This window comes from Pristiophorus japonicus, chromosome 18, assembly GCF_044704955.1.
Source record: "Pristiophorus japonicus isolate sPriJap1 chromosome 18, sPriJap1.hap1, whole genome shotgun sequence".
Lineage (NCBI taxonomy): Eukaryota > Metazoa > Chordata > Chondrichthyes > Pristiophoridae > Pristiophorus > Pristiophorus japonicus.
The window spans coordinates 94094667-94113874 of record NC_091994.1 but is presented as its reverse complement, the minus strand read 5'-3'; the positions used below and the strand labels follow the sequence as shown (position 1 = coordinate 94113874).

Genomic DNA, 19208 nt, shown 5'->3' with positions numbered 1-19208 from the left:
ATGGCACTGTTCCAAAGAAGAGCAGGGGAGTTATCCCCAGTGTCCTGGCCAATATTTATCCCTCAATCAACATAACAAAAACAAATTATCTTGTCATTATCACATTGCTGTTTGTGGGAACTTGCTTGTGCACAAGTTGTTTGCCCCGTTTCCCACATTACAACAGTGACTACAATCCAAAAGTATTTCATTGGCTGTAAACTGCTTTGAGAGGTCCGACGGTCGTGAAAGGCGCTATATAAATCCAAGACTTTTTTTTTTCTAGCAAAACATCAAATTGCCTCGAGTCAATTTACTCACTGGTTAATGTCGCCCCTGGTAATTCATTCCACAACCCAATTATCCTTTGAATGAAAAAGTTCTCCAATGTCCCTCCTCACTCCTAACAATCTTCTGTTTAACAAGTGATCCCGGGTCTTGAACTGTTCACCACCCGGGAAGGAATCATGTGCTCAAGTCTCTGAAGTCCCTCCACAGCTTCTAGCCCAACGCATTTCCTCGGGCCTGCTATTCTCCTGAGAGATGTGGTCCCACAGTAACTCACCGATTGCCAGCACCAGTATGAATGGTCTGCGCCGGCCAAACCGAGAGGAACAGCTATCACTCCAGGCGCCCAATACAGGCTGAACCAGGAAACCTGCGAACACAAACAACCAGACGTGAGACGGCGCCCCTCCCACAAATACCCCCCCCCCCCACTGTACATAATACAGCCCCTCCCTCAATAACCCCCCCACTGTACATAACACAGCCCCTCCCTCAATAACCCCCCCACTGTACATAACACAGCCCCTCCCACAAATACCCCCCCACTGTACAAAACACAGCCACTCCCACAAATACCCCCCCACTGTACATAATACAGCCCCTCCCTCAATAACCCCCCCACTGTACATAACACAGCCCCTCCCACAAATACCCCCCCACTGTACATAACACAGCCACTCCCACAAATACCCCCCCACTGTACAAAACACAGCCCCTCCCACAAATACCTCCCCACTGTACATAACACAGCCCCTCCCTCAACAACCCCCCTACTGTACATAACACAGCCCCTCCAACAAATACCCCCCAACTGTACATAACACAGCCCCTCCCTCAACCCCCTCACTGTACATAACACAGCCCCTCCCACAACAACCCCCCCCCCCCACTGTACATAACACAGCCCCTCACACAAATACCCCCCATGGTACATAACATAGCCCCTCCCACAAATACCCCATGGTACATAACAGCCCCTCCCACAAATACCCCCCCACTGTACATAACACAGCCCCTCCCACAAATACCCCCCCACTGTACATAACACAGCCCCTCCCACATATACACCCCCCCACGGTACATAACACAGCCCCTCCCTCAACAACCCCCCCACTGTACATAACACAGCCCCTCCCTCAACAACCCCCCCCACTGTACATAACACAGCTCCTCCCTCAACAACCCCCCCCACTGTACATAACACAGCCCCTCCCACAAATACCCCCCACTGTACATAATACACCCCCCCCACTGTACATAACACATGCCCTCCCTCAACAATCCCCCCCACTGTACATAACACAGCCCCTCCCACATATACACCCCCCCCACTGTACATAACACAGCCCCTCCCACATATATCCCCCCCCACTGAACGTAACACTGAGCCTTTCCCCACAGTAACTCCCCACCCTTTCCATGATGGCACTGTACCCCATCAAACCCCCATCCTTTCCCCCTTTCTTTCACCTCCCCATTGCCTCTATTCCCCCAGTGCCCCTCCTATTCGAGTCCTGCTGCCCATTGAACTGATTCCAGCCATCGCACACTGTGGGTAGGACTTCCTGTTCTCATGAGAATTCCTGCCTCTGTTATTCCGAAGCGAGAAGCGGTTCCATGAGGAGCAGGACTCGGGTTGGAGCTGGGTTGAGGGGAGAGGTTCTGGCCAGGGATGATGCATGGCAGTGAATGTGGGCACACATACTTGAATCCCCAAATCATGGACTATTGGCAGGAATGAAAGTCACACCAGTGTGGTCTGTGCCAGAAATTCCCAAAACGTTTCCCGGAGACTGAGAATGGAATGGAGGAGGGGCTTTCCCAGCCTCCATAGAGGCAGTGAAAGTCTTCATAAAACAAGCACTTTCAGCGTTAATGGGGATGATGTGATGGCTGTGCCTCTGTAATAGTCATAAATATGGATCGCACTGGCCCCTCCATGTGACCATGTGATAGACATGGTTTCAAACTGTGTATATTGATGGTTACATTACATTCAAAAGTACTTCTTTGGCAGTAAAGCGTGTTGGGATGTTCTGAGGCCGTGAAAGGCACTATAGAAATGTAATTCTTTCTTTTTAGGGCACAAATTACCTCCTCTGTACACAGGTCGAGGTTAGAGTCACATGCTCATGGCTCTGTGGCCAATCGACCGGCAGGGCTAGGTCGCAGAGTCTTACTACTCCTGGCACCCCCTGAACATACACTGAGGAAAGGTACTGTACCTAATATGGGACTGATGAACCAAACCATGCTGTACAGCTCATCTGGTAAACCCATCTGTAGGAGGACAGGAGTGACATAGGCTGTCTCCATTGCGTAGCTGAACTCGATCCCAAACAGAATGCACCCGTTGAAAAGCAGTTCCCAGAAGGAATGACGCGGCGGGATCTCGTTGAAGTCGAGGAGCTCGATGGGAATGGGGGTGTTGGGAGGGGGAGGGGGGGAGGGCCGGATCAACTTCCTCCTCTTGGGATGCCGCTTGTAATTGTTGGCTCGGTGACTGATGTGTTGAGCGGTGGAATGGGGGAAGGCGCAGGTCGGAGGGCACCAGTTTTCCTGAGTTGTTGGGTTTGGGAAGAGGGCGTCGCTGGGGGTGGTTGGGTTTGGGGAGGCCATCGTGTCGCCCTGGTACCTTCCCTCCGATTAACTTCTTTCTGCAGAGGAAAGACAGAAGACTCTGGGTTATGTACGGTAGTCCAGTCACAAGCCACTGCTTAACAATCCAGGACGCACCACCTGACAGTTCCACCTTCTCCACCACGGTCCTGCCGATTTGGGGGCAGAACTCCTCACCCCACCCCACACCCCACCCCCATCCACTTTCCAGCAGGGTCACTGTTCTCTAGAAAAGAGAAGGCTGAGGGGTGACCTGATTAAGATCTTTAAAACCATGAAAGGTTTGGGGGTAGAAAGTCACTCTTCTGCCACCTCTCTTAGCGCCCCGAAAAGGTCGGCAATGGCGGTGGAAGGCAGTTGTGCCCGGGCGGCCAGCTACCAGCGCCCTGCGAGGACATTCAGTGCCAGTATCGATGGGGGGGGGGGGGGGCGGAGCAGTACCACCCGGGAGAGGCGCACCGGTGTGCTACACCGCTGGGTACCACACCGGCTCGATCTTTGGTTGCTGCCCGACCCTTAGCGCTCGGTAGCGCCCCCTGGTGGGAACGCCTGTGAAAGTGCTGTAGCGGCCACAGTAAGCTTGTTTAAAAACATTTTTTTCCCGTGATTTATGTTGTGGTGGACGCAAGCTCTGTATTGGGAAAGTTTTTGCTGGGATTTTTCAGGAATTTCTTTCCCCCCCGCCTTCCTCCTCCCCCCCCTCCAGGCTTCTGTCATGCCGCTCCAAGACCAGCTCTTTAGCTTGGGATTTTCCCTTGCTCGGCCGTCCTAGTGTTCTAAAAGAGGAGTGCAACGCCTCCCTTAGTGCCCCGCTCCAAACAAACTCCGGGTCCAGCTGATGAATTTTGCGGCGGCAGACATAAACCATTTGCTGGCGCAAAATTTACCGCCCCGCCCGGGACACCGCCCCAACCGAGGCGCGACGGAATTTCCTCCCCTTGATAAGGGAGATGTAGAGCAGATGTTTCCACTTGTGGGGGAGACCAAAACTAGAGGCCATAAATATAAGATAGTCACTAATAAATCCTATGGAGAATTCAGGAGAAACTTCTTTACCCAGAGAGTGGTTAGAATGTGGATCTCGCTACCGCAAGGAGTGGTTGAGTTGACAAGCCTTTAGGGGAAGCTAGATTAACACATGAGGGAAAAGGGAATAGAAGGATATATGGATAGGATGAGATGAAGAGGGGTGCGATGAGGCTGGTTCTTATGTAATTACTTGCTGTACCTGCATGCTAACATTATGGGCCCAAGTTTCCACAGGATAAAAAACGGGCGCCCCTCCGAGCCTAAAACAGCGGCAGAAAAAAAACGCGCTATTCTCGAGCGCTTTGCAGCTCCTTGTCTGTTTGGCGCGGCGCCCAGGTGGGCGGAGCCTACACTCGCGCCGATTTTGTAAGTGGGAGGGGGCGGGTACTATTTAAATTAGTTTTTTTCCTGCCGGCAACGCAGTGTGAAAAAAACATTGGCACTCGGCCATTTTTATAGTTCTTGGTAGCTGTTTAATTTTTGAACATTTTTTAATAAAAGCACATTGCCATCAGCACATCAGCACTGAGGCTTCCCTTCTCACTGTCTCCTTCCCCTCCCCACCCTCCACGGCAACAAACGGCGGTTTCCTCCCCCTCCTTCCCCTCCGCGGCGGCAACAAACCGCTGTCTCCTTCCCCTCCCTCCCCTCCGCGGCAACAAACCGCTCCCCCTCCGCGGCAACAAACCGCTGTCTCCTTCCCCTCCCTCCCCTCCGCAGCAACAAACTGCAGTCTCCTTCCCCTCCCTCCCCTCCGCAGCAACAAACCGCTGTCTCCTTCCCCTCCCTCCCCTCCGCGACGGCAAACGGCGGTTTCCTTCCCCACCCCCCGCGGCAACGAACGATGGCTGAAGCACTTTCACACAGGTAGGAAGATGGTTTATTTCATCTTTTCTTTGCTTATAAATGTTTATTCAGGTTGGATTTATTTGTATAATATTTGTAGAAGTATAAATAAGGATTGATTATAGAATTTAATGACTTCCCTTCCCCCCCCCCACCCCGTTCTGGACGCCTAATTTGTAACCTGCGCCTGATTTTTTAATGTGTAGAACAGGTTTTTTCAGTTCTACAAAAATCTTCACTTGCTCCATTCTACTTTAGTTTGGAGTACGTTTTCACTGTGGAAACTTTGAAATCAGGGCGTCAGTGGCCGGACACGCCCCCTTTTGAAGAAAAAATTCGGTTCCAAAGTAGAACTGTTCTACCTCACTAGAATTGCAGAAAAAAAAAATGTGGAGAATTGCGATTTCTAAGATAGTCCGTTCTCCACCAGTTACTCCTAAAAATCAGGCGCAAATCATGTGGAAACTTGGGCCCTTTGTGTTACATGTACAAGGACCCTCAGATCTCTCTGTACCACCGCATTTTGTACTCTCCATTTAAATAATAATTTGCTTTTTTATTTTTGGATAAGCTCACATTTTCCCACATTATACTCCATCTGACAAATGTTTTCCCACTCACTGAGCCTGTCTATATCCCTTTGTAGATTCTTTGTGTCCTCCTCACAACTTGCTTTCCCACCTATCTTTCTAAAAAGATAGATGATTCTTGTCCACTTCCCCGATAACGAAATGACTGCTGGCCGACTCTATGCAAAAATGGAAATACTACGGAGGCTGGAAATATTCAGTAGGCCAGGCAGCATCTGTGGAGAAAGAAACAGAGTTAACATTTCAGGTGTGGAGCCTCCTCCCGTCTCTACCTGACTGTTGAAAGTAGGAGGCTGATCCAGACTCTAACAGGTTCGACTGAAACCAATCTACAGAGGTTCAGGGGCAGTATGCGGCCTAACCAGGCTACCCCAAACCTGTGTATTGTTCCAGCTTGACTGAGATCAGCTAGCTCAGCACACTTTAGAGTGAGATCTCAACACATAAAACGACATAGAAACATAGAAAATAGGTGCAGGAGTAGGCCATTCGGCCTTTCGAGCCTGCACCGCCATTCAATGAGTTCATGGCTGAACATGAAACTTCAGTACCCCATTGCTGCTTTCTCGCCATACCCCTTGATCCCCCTAGTAGTAAGGACTATATCTAACTCCATTTTTTAATATATTTAGTGAATTGGCCTCAACAACTTTCTGTGGTAGAGAATTGCACAGGTTCACCACTCTCTCGGTGAAGAAGTTTCTCCTCATCTCGGTCCTAAATGGCTTACCCCTTATCCTTAGACTGTGACCCTTGGTTCTAGACTTCCCCAACATTGGGAACATTCTTCCTGCATCTAACCTGTCTAAACCCATCACAATTTTAAACGTTTCTATGAGATCCCCTCTCATTCTTCTGAACTCCAGTGAATACAAGCCCAGTTGGTCCAGTCTTTCTTGATATGTCAGTCCCGCCATCCCGGGAATCAGTCTGGTGAACCTTCGCTGCACTCCCTCAATAGCAAGAATGTCCTTCCCTCAAGTTAGGAGACCAAAAATGTACACAATACTCCAGATGTGGCCTCACCAAGGCCCTGTACAACTGTAGTAACACCTCCCTGCCCCTGCACTCAAATCCCCTCGCTATGAAGGCCAACATGCCATTTGCTTTCTTCACCGCCTGCTGTACCTGCATGCCAACCTTCAATGACTGATGTACCATGACACCCAGGTCTCGTTGAACCTCCCCTTTTCCTAATCTATCACCATTCAGATAATAGTCTGTCTCTGTTTTTACAACCAAAGTGGATAACCTCACATTTATCCACATTATACTTCATCTGCCATACATTTGCCCACTCACCTAACTTATCCAAGTCACTCTGCAGCCTCATAGCATCCTCCTCGCAGCTCACACTGCCACCCAACTTAGTGTCATCCGCAAATTAAGAGATACTACATTTAGTCACCTCGATAAATCATTAATGTACAATGTAAACAGCTGGGGCCCCAGCACAGAACCTTGCGGTACCCCACTAGTCACTGGCTGCCATCCTGAAAAGTACCCATTTACTCCTACTCTTTGCTTCCTGTCTGACAACCAGTTCTCAATCCACATCAGCACACTACCCCCAATCCCATGTGCTTTAACTTTGCATATTAATCTCTTGTGTGAGACCTTGTCGAAAGCCTTCTGAAAGTCCAAATACACCACATCAACTGGTTCTCCTTTGTCCATTCTACTGGAAACAGCCTCAAAAAATTCCAGAAGATTTGTCAAGCATGATTTCCCTTTCACAAATCCATGCTGACTTGGACCTATCATGTTACCTCTTTCCAAATGCGCTGCTATGACATCCGTAATAATTGATTCCAGCATTTTACCCACTACCGATGTCAGGCTGACCGGTCTATAATTCCCTATTTTCTCTCTCCCTCCTTTTTTAAAAAGTGGGGTTACATTGACTTCCCTCCACTCCATAGGAACTGATCCAGAGTCTATGGAATGTTGGAAAATTACTGTCAATGCATCCGCTATTTCCAAGGCCACCTCCTTAAGTACTCTGGGATGCAGACCATCAGGCCCTGGGGATTTATCAGCCTTCAATCCCATCAATGTCCCCAACACAATTTCCTGACTAATAAGGATTTCCCTCAGTTCCTCCTTCTTACTAGACCCTCTGACCCCTTTTATATCCGGAAGGTTGTTTGTGTCTTCCTTAGTGAATACCAAATCAAAGTACTTGTTCAATTGGCCTGCCATTTCTTTGTTCCCCGTTATGACTTCCCCTGATTCTGACTGCAGGGGACCTACGTTTGTCTTTACTAACCTTTTTCTCTTTACATATCTATTGAAGCTTTTGCAGTCCGTTTTAATGTTCCCTGCAAGCTTCCTCTCGTATTCTATTTTCCCTGCCCTGCCCTGCTCTGCCCTAATCAAACTCTTTGTCCTCCTCTGCTGAGTTCTAAATTTTTCCCAGTCCCCGGGTTCGTTGCTATTTCTGGCCAATTTGTATGCTACTTCCTTGGCTTTAATACTATCCCTGACTTCCCTTGATAGCCACGGTTGAGCCACCTTCCCTTTTTTATTTTTACGCCAGACAGGGATGTACAATTGTTGTAGTTCATCCATGCGGTCTTTAAATGTCTGCCATTGCCCATCCACAGTCAACCCCTTAAGTATCATTCGCCAATCTATCCCAGTCAATTCGCGCCTCATACCTTCAAAGTTACCCTTCTTTAAGTTCTGGACCATGGTCTCTGAATTAACTGTTTCATTCTCCAAACTAATGCAGAATTCCACCATGTTATGGTCACTCTTCCCCAAGGGGCCTCGCACAACAAGATTGCTAATTAATCCTCTCTCATTACACAACACCCAGTCTAAGATGGCCTCCCCCCTCGTTGGTTCCTCGACATATTGGTCTAGAAAACCATCACTTATGCACTCCAGGAAATCCTCCTCCACCGTATTGCTTCCAGTTTGGTTAGCCCAATCTATATGCATATTAAAGTCACCCATGATAACTGCAGCACCTTTATTGCATGCACCCCTAATTTCCTGTTTGATGCCTTCCCCAACATTACTACTACTGTTTGGAGGTCTGTACACAACTCACACTAACGTTTTTTGCCCTTTGGTGTTCTGCAGCTCTACCCATATAGATTCCACATCATCCAAGCTAATGTCCTTCCTAACTATTGCATTAATCTCCTCTTTAACCAGCAATGCTACGCCATCTCCTTTTCCTTTTATTCTATCCTTCCTGAATGTTGAATACCCCTGGATGTTGAGTTCCCAGCCCTGATCATCCTGGAGCCATGTCTCTGTAATCCCAATCACATCATATCTGTTAACATGTATTTGCACAGTTAATTCATCCACTTTATTACGGATATTCCTTGCATTAAGACACAAAGCCTTCAGGCTTGTTTTTTTAAGAACTTTTAGAATTATGATGTAGTGTGGCCCTTTTTGTTTCTTGCCTTTGTTTACTCGGCCTTCCACTATTGCTTTTTACCATCTGTTTCTGACTCCATATTACTTCGCCCTCTCTCGCTGCATAGGTTCCCATCCCCCTGCCATATTAGTTTAAACACTCCCAAACTGCATTAGCAAATGTTACCTCCAGGACATCAGTTCCAGTCCTGCCCAAGTGCAGACCGTCCCTTTTGTACAGGTCCCACCTCCCCCAGAACTGGTTCCAATGTCCCAGGAATTTGAATCCCTCCCTCTTGCATCACTGCTCAAGCCACATATTTATTCTAACTATCCTGGTCCCTGTACTCTGATTAGCACGTGGTACTGGTAGCAATCCAGAGATTACTACCTTTGAGGTCCTACTTTTTAATTTAACTCCTAGCTCCCTAAATTCAACTTGTAGGACCTCTTCCCGCTTCTTACCTATATCGCTGGTACCTACATGTACCATGACAACTGGCTGTTCACCCTCCCTCTCCAGAATGCTCTGCAGCCGCTCCGAGACATCCTTGATCCTTGCACCAGGGAGGCAACATACCATCCTGGAGTCTCGGTTGCGGCTGCAGAAACTCCTATCTATTCCCCTTACAATAGAGTCCCCTATCACGATAGCTCTCCCAGTCTTTGTGCAGCACAGCCACCCATGGTGCCATGAACCTGGCTGCTGGTGCCTTCCCCGGTAAGTCATCTCCCCCAACAGTATCCAAAACGGTATATCTGTTTTGGAGGGAGATGACCGCAGGGAACTCCTGCACTACCTTCCTGCTCTTGCCTTGTCTCTTGGTCACCCATTCACTATCTGTCCTAAACCTTACCTGCGGTGTGACCAACTCACTAAATGTGCTAACCACAACATTCTCAGCATTGCGCATGCTCCAGAGTGAGGCCGACACACCCAATCTGGAGTGTGGGGGTGGGGTATGTGTGAGGGAGGGGAGTATGGCGGAGGGGCACCGGGGGAGGGGGAGTGTGTGGGGGAGGGGGTGCAGGGGAAAGGGAGTGTGTGGTGGAGGGGAATGTGGGGGAGGAGGAGTGTATGGGAGAGGAGGAGTGTATGGGGGAGGAGGGTGCAGTGGAGAGGGAGTGTATGGGGGAGGGGGAGTGTGTGGGGGAGGGGGACGTGGGGGAGGAGGAGTGTGGGGGGAGGGGTACAGGGGAGGGGCTTGTGAGAGGGCAGCAGGGGGGAGGGGGAAATAAATGAAAAAACGTAGAGGTGCTCTCTGACCTCGTTCCATGTCACAGATACAGGGAATAGATGCGGGATACTCACATAAGAACATAAGAATTAGGAACAGGAGTAGGCCATCTAGCCCCTCGAGCCTGCTCCGCCATTCAATAAGATCATGGCTGATCTGCTCGTGGACTCAGCTCCACTTACTCGCCCTCTCCCCGTAACCCTTAATTCCCTTATTGGTTAAAAATCTATCTATCTTTGACTTGAAAACATTCAATGAGCTAGCCTCAACTGCTTCCGTGGGCAGAGAATTCCACAGATTCACAACCCTCTGGGAGAAGAAATTCTTTCTCAACTCGGTTTTAAATTGGCTCCTCCGTATTTTGAGGCTGTGCCCCCTAGTTCTAGTCTCCCCCACCAATGGAAACAACCTCTCTGCCTCTATCTTGTCTATCCCTTTCATGATTTTAAATGTTTCTATAAGATCACCCCTCATCCTTCTGAACTCCAAGGAGTAAAGACCCAGTCTACTATATCTATCATCATAAGGTAACCCCCTCATTTCTCGAATCAGCCTAGTGAATCGTCTCTGTACCCCCTCCAAAGCTAGTATATCCTTCCTTAAGTAAGGTGACCAAAACTGCACGCAGTACTCCAGGTGCAGCCTTACCAATACCTTATACAGTTGCAGCAACACCTCCCTGCTTTTGTACTCCATCCCTTTCAAAATGAAGGCCAACATTCCATTGGCCTTCCTGATTACCTGCTGCACCTGCAAACTAACCTTTTGGGTTTCATGCACAAGGACCCCCAGGTCCCTCTGCACCACAGCATGTTGTAATTTCTCCCCATTCAAATAATATTCCCTTTTACTGTTTTTTTTCCCCAAGGTGGATGACCTCACACTTTCCGACATTGTATTCCATCTGCCAAACCTTAGCCCATTCGCTTAACCTATCCAAATCTCCTTGCAGCCTCTCTGAGTCCTCTACACAACCCGCTTTCCCACTAATCTTAGTGTCATCTGCAAATTTTGTTGCACTACACTCTGTCCCCTCTTCTAGGTCATCTATGTATATTGTAAACAGTTGTGGTCCCAGTACTGATCCCTGTGGCACACCACTAACCACTGATTTCCAACCCAAAAAGGACCCATTTATCCCGACTCTCTGCTTTCTCTTCGCCAGCCAATTCTCTATCCATGCTAATACATTTCCTCTGACTCCGCATACCTTTATCTTCTGCAGTAACCTTTTGTGTGGCACCTTATCGAATGCCTTTTGGAAATCTAAATACACCACATCCATCGGTACACCTCTATCCACCATGCTCGTTATATCCTCAAAGAATTCCAGTAAGTTAGTTGAACATGATTTCTCTTTCATGAATCCATGCTGCGTCTGCTTGATTGCACTATTCCTATCCAGATGTCCCGCTATTTCTTCATTAATGATAGTTTCAAGCATTTTCCCCACTACAGATGTTAAACTAACCGGCCTATAGTTACCTGCCTTTTGCCTGCCCCCTTTTTTAAACAGAGGCGTTACATTAGCTACTCTCCAATCCGCTGGTACCTCCCCAGAGTCCAGAGAATTTTGGTAGATTATAACAAATGCATCTGCTATAACTTCCGCCATCTCTTTTAATACCCTGGGATGCATTTCATCAGGACCAGGGGACTTGTCTACCTTCAGTCCCATTAGTCTGTCCAGCACTACCTCCCTAGTGATAGTGATCATCTCAAGGTCCTCCCTTCCCACGTTCCTATGACCAGCAATTTTTGGCATGGTTTTTGTGTCTTCCACTGTGAAGACCGAAGCAAAATAATTGTTGAAGGTCTCAGCCATTTCCACATTTCCCATTATTAAATCCCCCTTTTCATCTTCTAAGGGACCAACATTTACTTTAGTCACTCTTTTCTGTTTTATATATCTGTAAAAGCTTTTACTATCTGTTTTTATGTTTTGCGCAAGTTTACCTTCGTAATCTATCTTCCCTTTCTTTATTGCTTTTTTAGTCATTCTTTGCTGTTGCTTAAAATTGTCCCAATCCTCTAGTTTCTCACTAACCTTGGGCACCTTATACGCATTGGTCTTTGATTTGATACTTTCCTTTATTTCCTTGGTTATCCACGGCTGGTTATCTCTTCTCTTGCCGCCCTTCTTTTTCACTGGAATATATTTTTGTTGCGCATTATGAAAGAGCTCCTTAAAAGCCCTCCACTGTTCCTCAATTGTGCCACCGTTTAGTCCTTGTTTCCAGTCTACTTTAGCCAACTCTGCCCTCATCCCACTGTAGTCCCTTTTGTTTAAGCATAGTACACTCGTTTCTGACACAACTTCCTCATCCTCAATCTGTATTACAAATTCAACCATATTGTGATCACTCTTTCCGAGAGGATCTTTTACGAGGAGATCGTTTATTTTTCCTGTCTCGTTACACAGGACCAGATCCAAAATGGCTTGCTCCCTTGTAGGCTCTGTTACATACTGTTCTAAGAAACAATCCCGTATGCATTCTATGAATTCCTCCTCCAGGCTACCCCCTGCGATTTGATTTGACCAATCGATATGTCGGTTAAAATCCCCCATAACTACTGCCGTTCCTTTTTCACATGCCTCCATTATTCCCTTGATTATTGCCCGCCCCACCATGAAGTTATTATTTGGGGGCCTATAAACTACGCCCACCAGTGACTTTTTCCCCTTACTATCTCTAATCTCCACCCACAATGATTCAACATTTTGTTCATTGGAGCCAATATCATCCCTCACAACTGCCCTGATATCATCCTTTATTAACATCCTCACACTCCCATTCTCTCACTCACAGTCTCATACACACTCCCATTCTCTCAGTCACATACACACCCACATAAACACTCACATTCTCTCATTCATACTTATATTTCCTCACTCACGCTCACACTCATTTACACTTGCATTCTCTCACACACTCATACTCACGCACACACTCAGACTCACCTTCTCTCACTCACACTTACATTTCCTCTCACACCCTTGTACTCACAGACCCACTTACATTCACATTTTCTCAGACACACACTCACATTCTTTCACTCACACTCAGACTCATACACACACACACACACACACACACACACGTGAATTCTCACACTCACTTTTGTACACACACACTCACACTCATGCTCACTCATACAGAATTGCAGTCACCCACTCACATTCACACCAACATCCACAAACACACGTTCACATTCACACTCAGTCACAAATTCACTCAATCACATTCTCACACTTACTCATGCACACTCTCACATTCATATACACTGAGATACACGAGGGGTTAAATATATAAATATTTATGACAGATATATCTGCCAGTTGTGATACATATGCTACATGTTTTGCGTATGTGTGCCATGTACAATGCACATATGGTGTATATTTGCACAGTCTTATTTGTTTAATTTAAACATTCAGATTGATTATAGTCCTGGAACTGACACAGCACCGGCTAAGAGCCCTCGAGTCTCCATATCCAGGATCCCAATAACATGGTGTTTTAGATGAGGTCTAACATATTACCAGCTTTCCACAGCTGACTGCCCTGGGAAGCGGTGACACATTGCTGCAAGATCCCTGTGTCAGAGCTGTTGGAGGCACAGGAGCAGGGAGAGAGGCCCTTGCTCGATCCCAGATCAACTCTATCCCAGCTCCTCACACACAGTCACACTGCTGCATTGAACACCACACAGGCAAACCGCAAAACTCTCCTTCAATTTAAGCAGTGCCTTTCGAAAAATATACTATAATTTATCGCTGCTGAGAATTCACAATACAACCAACAGAATCAATAGCTATCCCTCTGATTTTAAAAATAATTCTTCCTGTAATAATGAATGTCATTTTTAACTGCACATCCTTAAACGGCAGGATTTCACACCTTGATTTGACCATTTTACGTTTTTTTGCAGATGCCCCCAGATTGCTCTTGGTGTCTCTGGCTACCCCTGACTGATCCCCACACTCCCTCATTGACTCGATCTTCTGATTTATTTGCTTTTAATAAAAGGCCAGCTGCTCAGGGCTAACAAAAGCTCCCTCCGCCAGTCAGCCTCCCACATCCTACAGCTATCGGCATGTGAAGGGTAGAGGAGGCAGGCTGCACAGTCACACCAGCCTCGGCTGCTCATGTCTCACAGCAGCCTGCGCACAAAAGCTCAGTCTGAGTCGGGCTGTAATTACCTCCGGCTAGGCTGCTTCTTGCATCCTGTTCCTGGGGTGGGGAGTGTCGGCCTGCTCCTCCTCCTCCTGCATGTTTCCTTTCTTCAGTCACTCATTGTCTCTCCATCTCTCTCGCTCTCTCTCTCCCCCTCGCGCATTATGCCATGACAGTGCAGCGAGTGGTGCTGGGGGCAGCTCAGGCCCCGACACTGGAGCAGTGCCACCACAAGAGACGGGTGCAGCCTCGCCGACCAATGGGGAGGCAGTGCTCAGACCCAGGGCTCCCTTCTCACGAAGCTTGCGTGTGGATAATAAATCCCCCGTCTACCAATCGCAGGGCGGAGAGCAAACCTCAGCATTCAAGGCCCACGGAATTCAAACAAGGTAAAAGCTGTGCAGTCAGGAGCAGGTCAGGGGAGGGGAGCGGCAGAGGGGTGGGGGCTAGGGAGGTGGCTAGAGAGGGAGGTGGCTAGGGAGGGGAGAGGCAGAGGAGGGCGAGGGGCAGAGGAGGCGAGGGGCAGAGGAGGGCGAGGGGCAGGGCAGCGATGGTGAGCGGCAGAGGAGGGGGGGTTAAAGGGGCGAGGAAGCAGGCAGGGGAGGGAGGCGGTAGAGGTGGAGGGATGGGCAGTGAGGAACAAGGGGAGGAGGTCCAGGGACCGTATGGTCAACGTTGGGAGTAGCATCACGGGAAAGCAGGCGGGCATTTTGGGCAGAGAGAGAAGCATCTCCTCACCACCCTCTCCCCCCCCCCTCCACCTGTTGTGCTGTCCTCTCCTCTGTTGTGTACTCAGCATCTCCATCATCCCTTTCCTCGCCATAACCCTGACCCCATCACTCCCCACTCCCATCATCCCCTTCCTCCCAATCGCCCTCTCCTGATCACCCACTCTCCCCATCACCCTCCTCCCCGTCACCCCATTCCCCACCCTCCATCATCCCCTCCCTCCCCATCACCCTCATGTTCTCTGGCTTATTATATTTGTGTAAATCTATATGTGTGTCTGTGTTGTGTGTGTGTTTAGCATCTTGGGATGTTTCGCTACGTTAATGTTTCTATATAAAACAAGTTGTTGTTATTGTGTATGACTTTGTTGAGTGTGTGTGTATCTGTGTATGGGTGTGTGTGTGTGTGTGTGTGTTAAGTATCGAATAACTCCACGAGGCTAAGTTCGGTGAGCTAGTTCAGACATGACCTTATTCCAGTTTATTTATTCTCAAAGTGAGCATTCAACATGGCTGCCAACATTATATACACGGCTTGCACATGTCTGCCAGTGACCATTAGGACTCCGACAGTCGCACCCTCCAGTGGCAGGTAAAACCCAGTTAACATACATAACTTTATGTTAAATGTATATGGATGTGCCACATCGCCCGCACGTCCGACACGAGACTCCCAAAGCAAGCGCTCTACTCGGAACTTCTACATGGCAAGCGAGCCCCAGGTGGGCAGAGGAAACGTTTCAAGGACACCCTAAAAGCCTCCTTGATTAAGTGCGACATCCCCACTGACATCTGGGAATCCCTGGCCCAAGACCGCCCTAAGTGGAGGAAGAGTATCCGGGAGGGCGCTGAGCACCTCGAGTCTCGTCGCCGAGAGCATGCAGAAAGCAAGCGCAGGCAGCGGAAGGAGCGTGCGGCAAACCAGTCCCACCCACCCTTTCCTCCAATGACTGTCCCACCTACAACAGAGACTGTAATTCCCGTATTGGACTGTTCAGTCACCTGAGAACTCACTTTTGGAGTGGAAGCAAGTCTTCCTTGATTTTGAGGGACTGCCTATGATGATGATGTATATGGATATGTGTGTGTAAAGAAACAGTTAATCAGACTGATTTTACAGGTGCTAATGTAATACTGCTATTGATTTCTGCTTGTATTATAGTAATGTTAGCTTTTCACCTTTAGCCTTTAGCCTTTGTTTGTTAAGCAGGGAAATATGATTCAATTTTAAAGTGGTGACCAGTGGACCTTTGAACTGAGACTCACCCTACAGCAATGGTCCGTTTCAGCATGAAGTAATCACTTGCTTAATGGGGGAACTTAATTAAAAACGTGCAGGTTTTTAAGTTTCAGGGATGTGTAATCACTGATCAACCGGCAAGGACAACAGTTAGCCTTGCCAAAGGAAGCATCTGGGATTATATGTTTAATTGGAGTTTCTGTACAACAGGAAATGTAGCTGGTGCTGAATGTTACAAAATTAAAGATACAACAACCTGCATTTACGTAGTGCCTTCAACGTAGTAAAATGTCCAAAGGCGCTTCACCGGAGCGATTATCAAACAAACATTTGATAACCCGAGCCACATAAGGAGATATTAGGACAGGTGATCAAAAGCTTGGTCAGAGAGGAAAGGTTTTAAGGACCATCTTAAGGAGGAGAGAGAGGCAGAGGGGTTTGGGAGAGAATTCCAGAGCTGGGACCTAGCTGGCTGAAGGCACGGCTGCCAACAGCGACTGGGCAGTTCCGATTGGGCCTGTGGTAAAACCGGAAAATAATATTTCAGAGCCGGTTTCAGTGCGTGAAAGCACCGAGATCAGCAGGAATGGAGCCCTGGTGACTATCAGGGGTGTGGCATCGAAGAAGAACAGTGGAAATTACTCAGTCCATAGGGCAAGAAGCGATATGACCGGGAATTTCTTCTTCATTTCCAGTTCATACCGGCCACTATCCTGAAACCAGATGTTTGGCCAGCAACCAGCGATGTTCTTGACAAGATTAACCAGAACATTGTGTTAATAAAGGATGATATCAGGGCAGTTGTGAGAGACGATATTGGCTCTAATGAACAAAATGTTGAATCATTGTGGGTGGAGATTAGAGATAATAAGGGGAAAAAGTCAGTGGTGGGCATAGTTTATAGGCCCCCAAATAATAACTTCACAGTGGGGCGGACAATAATCAAGGGAATAATAGAGGCATGTGAAAAAGGAACGGCAGTAATCATGGGGGATTTTAACCTACATATCGATTGGTCAAATCAAATCACACGGGGTAGCCTTGAGGAGGAATTCATAGAATGCATACGGGATTGTTTCTTAGAACAGTATGTTACAGAACCTACAAGGGAGCAAGCTATCTTAGATCTGGTCCTGTGTAATGAGTCAGGAATAATAAACGATCTCCTCGTAAAAGATCCTCTCGGAATGAGTGATCACAGTATGGTTGAATTTGTAATACAGATTGAGGGTGAGGAAGCAGTGTCTCAAACGAGTGTACTATGCTTAACCAAATGGGACTACAGTGGGATGAGGGCAGAGTTGGCTAAAGTAGACTGGGAACACAGACTAAATGGTGGCACAATTGAGGAACAGCGGAGGACTTTTAAGGAGCTCTTTCATAGTGCTCAACAAAAATATATTCCAGTGAAAAAGAAGGGCGGTAAGAGAAGGGATAACCAGCCATGGATAACCAAGGAAATAAAGGAGAGTATCAAATTAAAAATCAATGCGTATAAGGTGGCCAAGGTTAGTGGGAAACTAGAAGATTGTGAAAATTTTAAACGACAGCAAAGAATGACTAAGAAAGCAATAAAGAAAGGAAAGATAGATTACGAAAGTAAACTTGCGCAAAACATAAAAACAGATAGTAAAAGCTTTTACCTATATATAAAACGGAAAAGAGTGACTAAAGTAAATGTTGGTCCCTTAGAAGATGAGAAGGGGGATTTAATAATGGGAAATGTGGAAATGGCTGAGACCTTAAACAATTATTTTGCTTCGGTCTTCACAGTGGAAGACACAAAAACCATGCCAAAAATTGCTGGTCACAGGAATGTGGGAAGGGAGGACCTTGAGACAATCACTATCACTAGGGATGATAGTGCTGGACAGGCTAATGGATCTCAAGGTAGACAAGTCCCCTGGTCCTGATGAAATGCATCCCAGGGTATTAAAAGAGATGGCGGAAGTTATAGCAGATGCATCGTTATAATCTACCAAAATTCTCTGGACTCTGGGGAGGTACCATCGGATTGGAAAGCAGCTAATGTAACGCCTCTGTTTAAAAAAGGGGGCAGACAAAAGGCAGGTAACTATAGGCCGGTTAGTTTAACATCTGTAATGGGGAAAATGCTTGAAGCTATCATTAAGGAAGAAATAGCGGGACATCTAGATAGGAATAGTGCAATCAAGCAGACGCAACATGGATTCATGAATGGGGAAATCATGTTTAACTAATTTACTGGAATTCTTTGAGGATATAACGAGCATGGTGGATAGAGGTGTACTGATGGATGTGGTGTATTTAGATTTCCAAAAGGCATTCGATAAGGTGCCACACAAAAGGTTACTGCAGAAGATAAAGGTACGCGGAGTCAGAGGAAATGTACTAGCATGGATAGAGAACTGGCTGGCTAACAGAAAGCAGAGAGTCCACTCCTGTTCCTAATTCTTATGTAAACTAATAACAAGATCTCTCCGCCTCTGACGAACACTGTCCAGGGAACCAAACTTCACACAGTCCTACACAGATTGTGGGGGACCATCACAAAGTGAATGATAAGGAATTCCTGATGATAGGTCCTATTCCAAAGAGTGTAAACCACCCTGAACAAGCTCATCCCACAGATTTTTCAACAGTTAATGAGGCAGATTTAGGAGCTGACCACTGATTCTAAGGAAGCAGCTGTTACAGCTCTTCGGGAAGCTTTAAATAATTCACCCATTCCCATCTGTAGCTCATCATCCACCTCCCCGGATGTGGTTCGAGTTCCTGATTGGTTATGCAGTAGAAGACAGAGATTAGGGATAATGGGTAAGTACTCAGATTGGAAGGAAATGACTAGTAGTGTTCCACAAGGATCAGTGCTGGGGCCTCAACTATTCACTATATTTATTAATGACTTAAATAAAGCAATAGAGAGCCATATATCCAAGTTTGCTGATGACACAACGATTGATGGTATAGTAATTAGTGTAGATGGGAGGATAAAATAACAAAGAGACATTGATAGATTAAGTGGGCAAAACTGTAGCAGATGGATTTCAACGCAGGCAAGTGTGAGGTCATCTATTTTGGACCAAAATAAGATGCATCCGAGTATTATTTCAGTG

The 19208-nt window shown here is 47.2% G+C and overlaps 1 protein-coding gene across 4 annotated transcripts in view; it reads right to left on the bottom strand.

The window, feature by feature from the left end:
* slc45a1 (solute carrier family 45 member 1) overlaps positions 1-14392 on the bottom strand; it is a 37596-nt gene extending 23204 nt beyond the window's left edge. For 2 of the 4 annotated variants that reach the window (XM_070860391.1, XM_070860394.1), the window contains exons 1-3: positions 14172-14392; positions 2493-2924; positions 545-637 (exon numbers count right to left, since the gene is read on the bottom strand). In XM_070860391.1, the coding sequence (XP_070716492.1) occupies positions 545-637; positions 2493-2886 (487 nt within the window). In that variant the 5' untranslated portion in view covers positions 2887-2924; positions 14172-14392. Of the gene's footprint in view, positions 1-544; positions 638-2492; positions 2925-5382; positions 5567-14171 lie in introns of all 4 variants that reach the window. The other 2 variants (XM_070860392.1, XM_070860393.1) reach the window with 2 other exon arrangements.
* Between the last annotated feature and the right edge of the window lie 4816 nt (positions 14393-19208).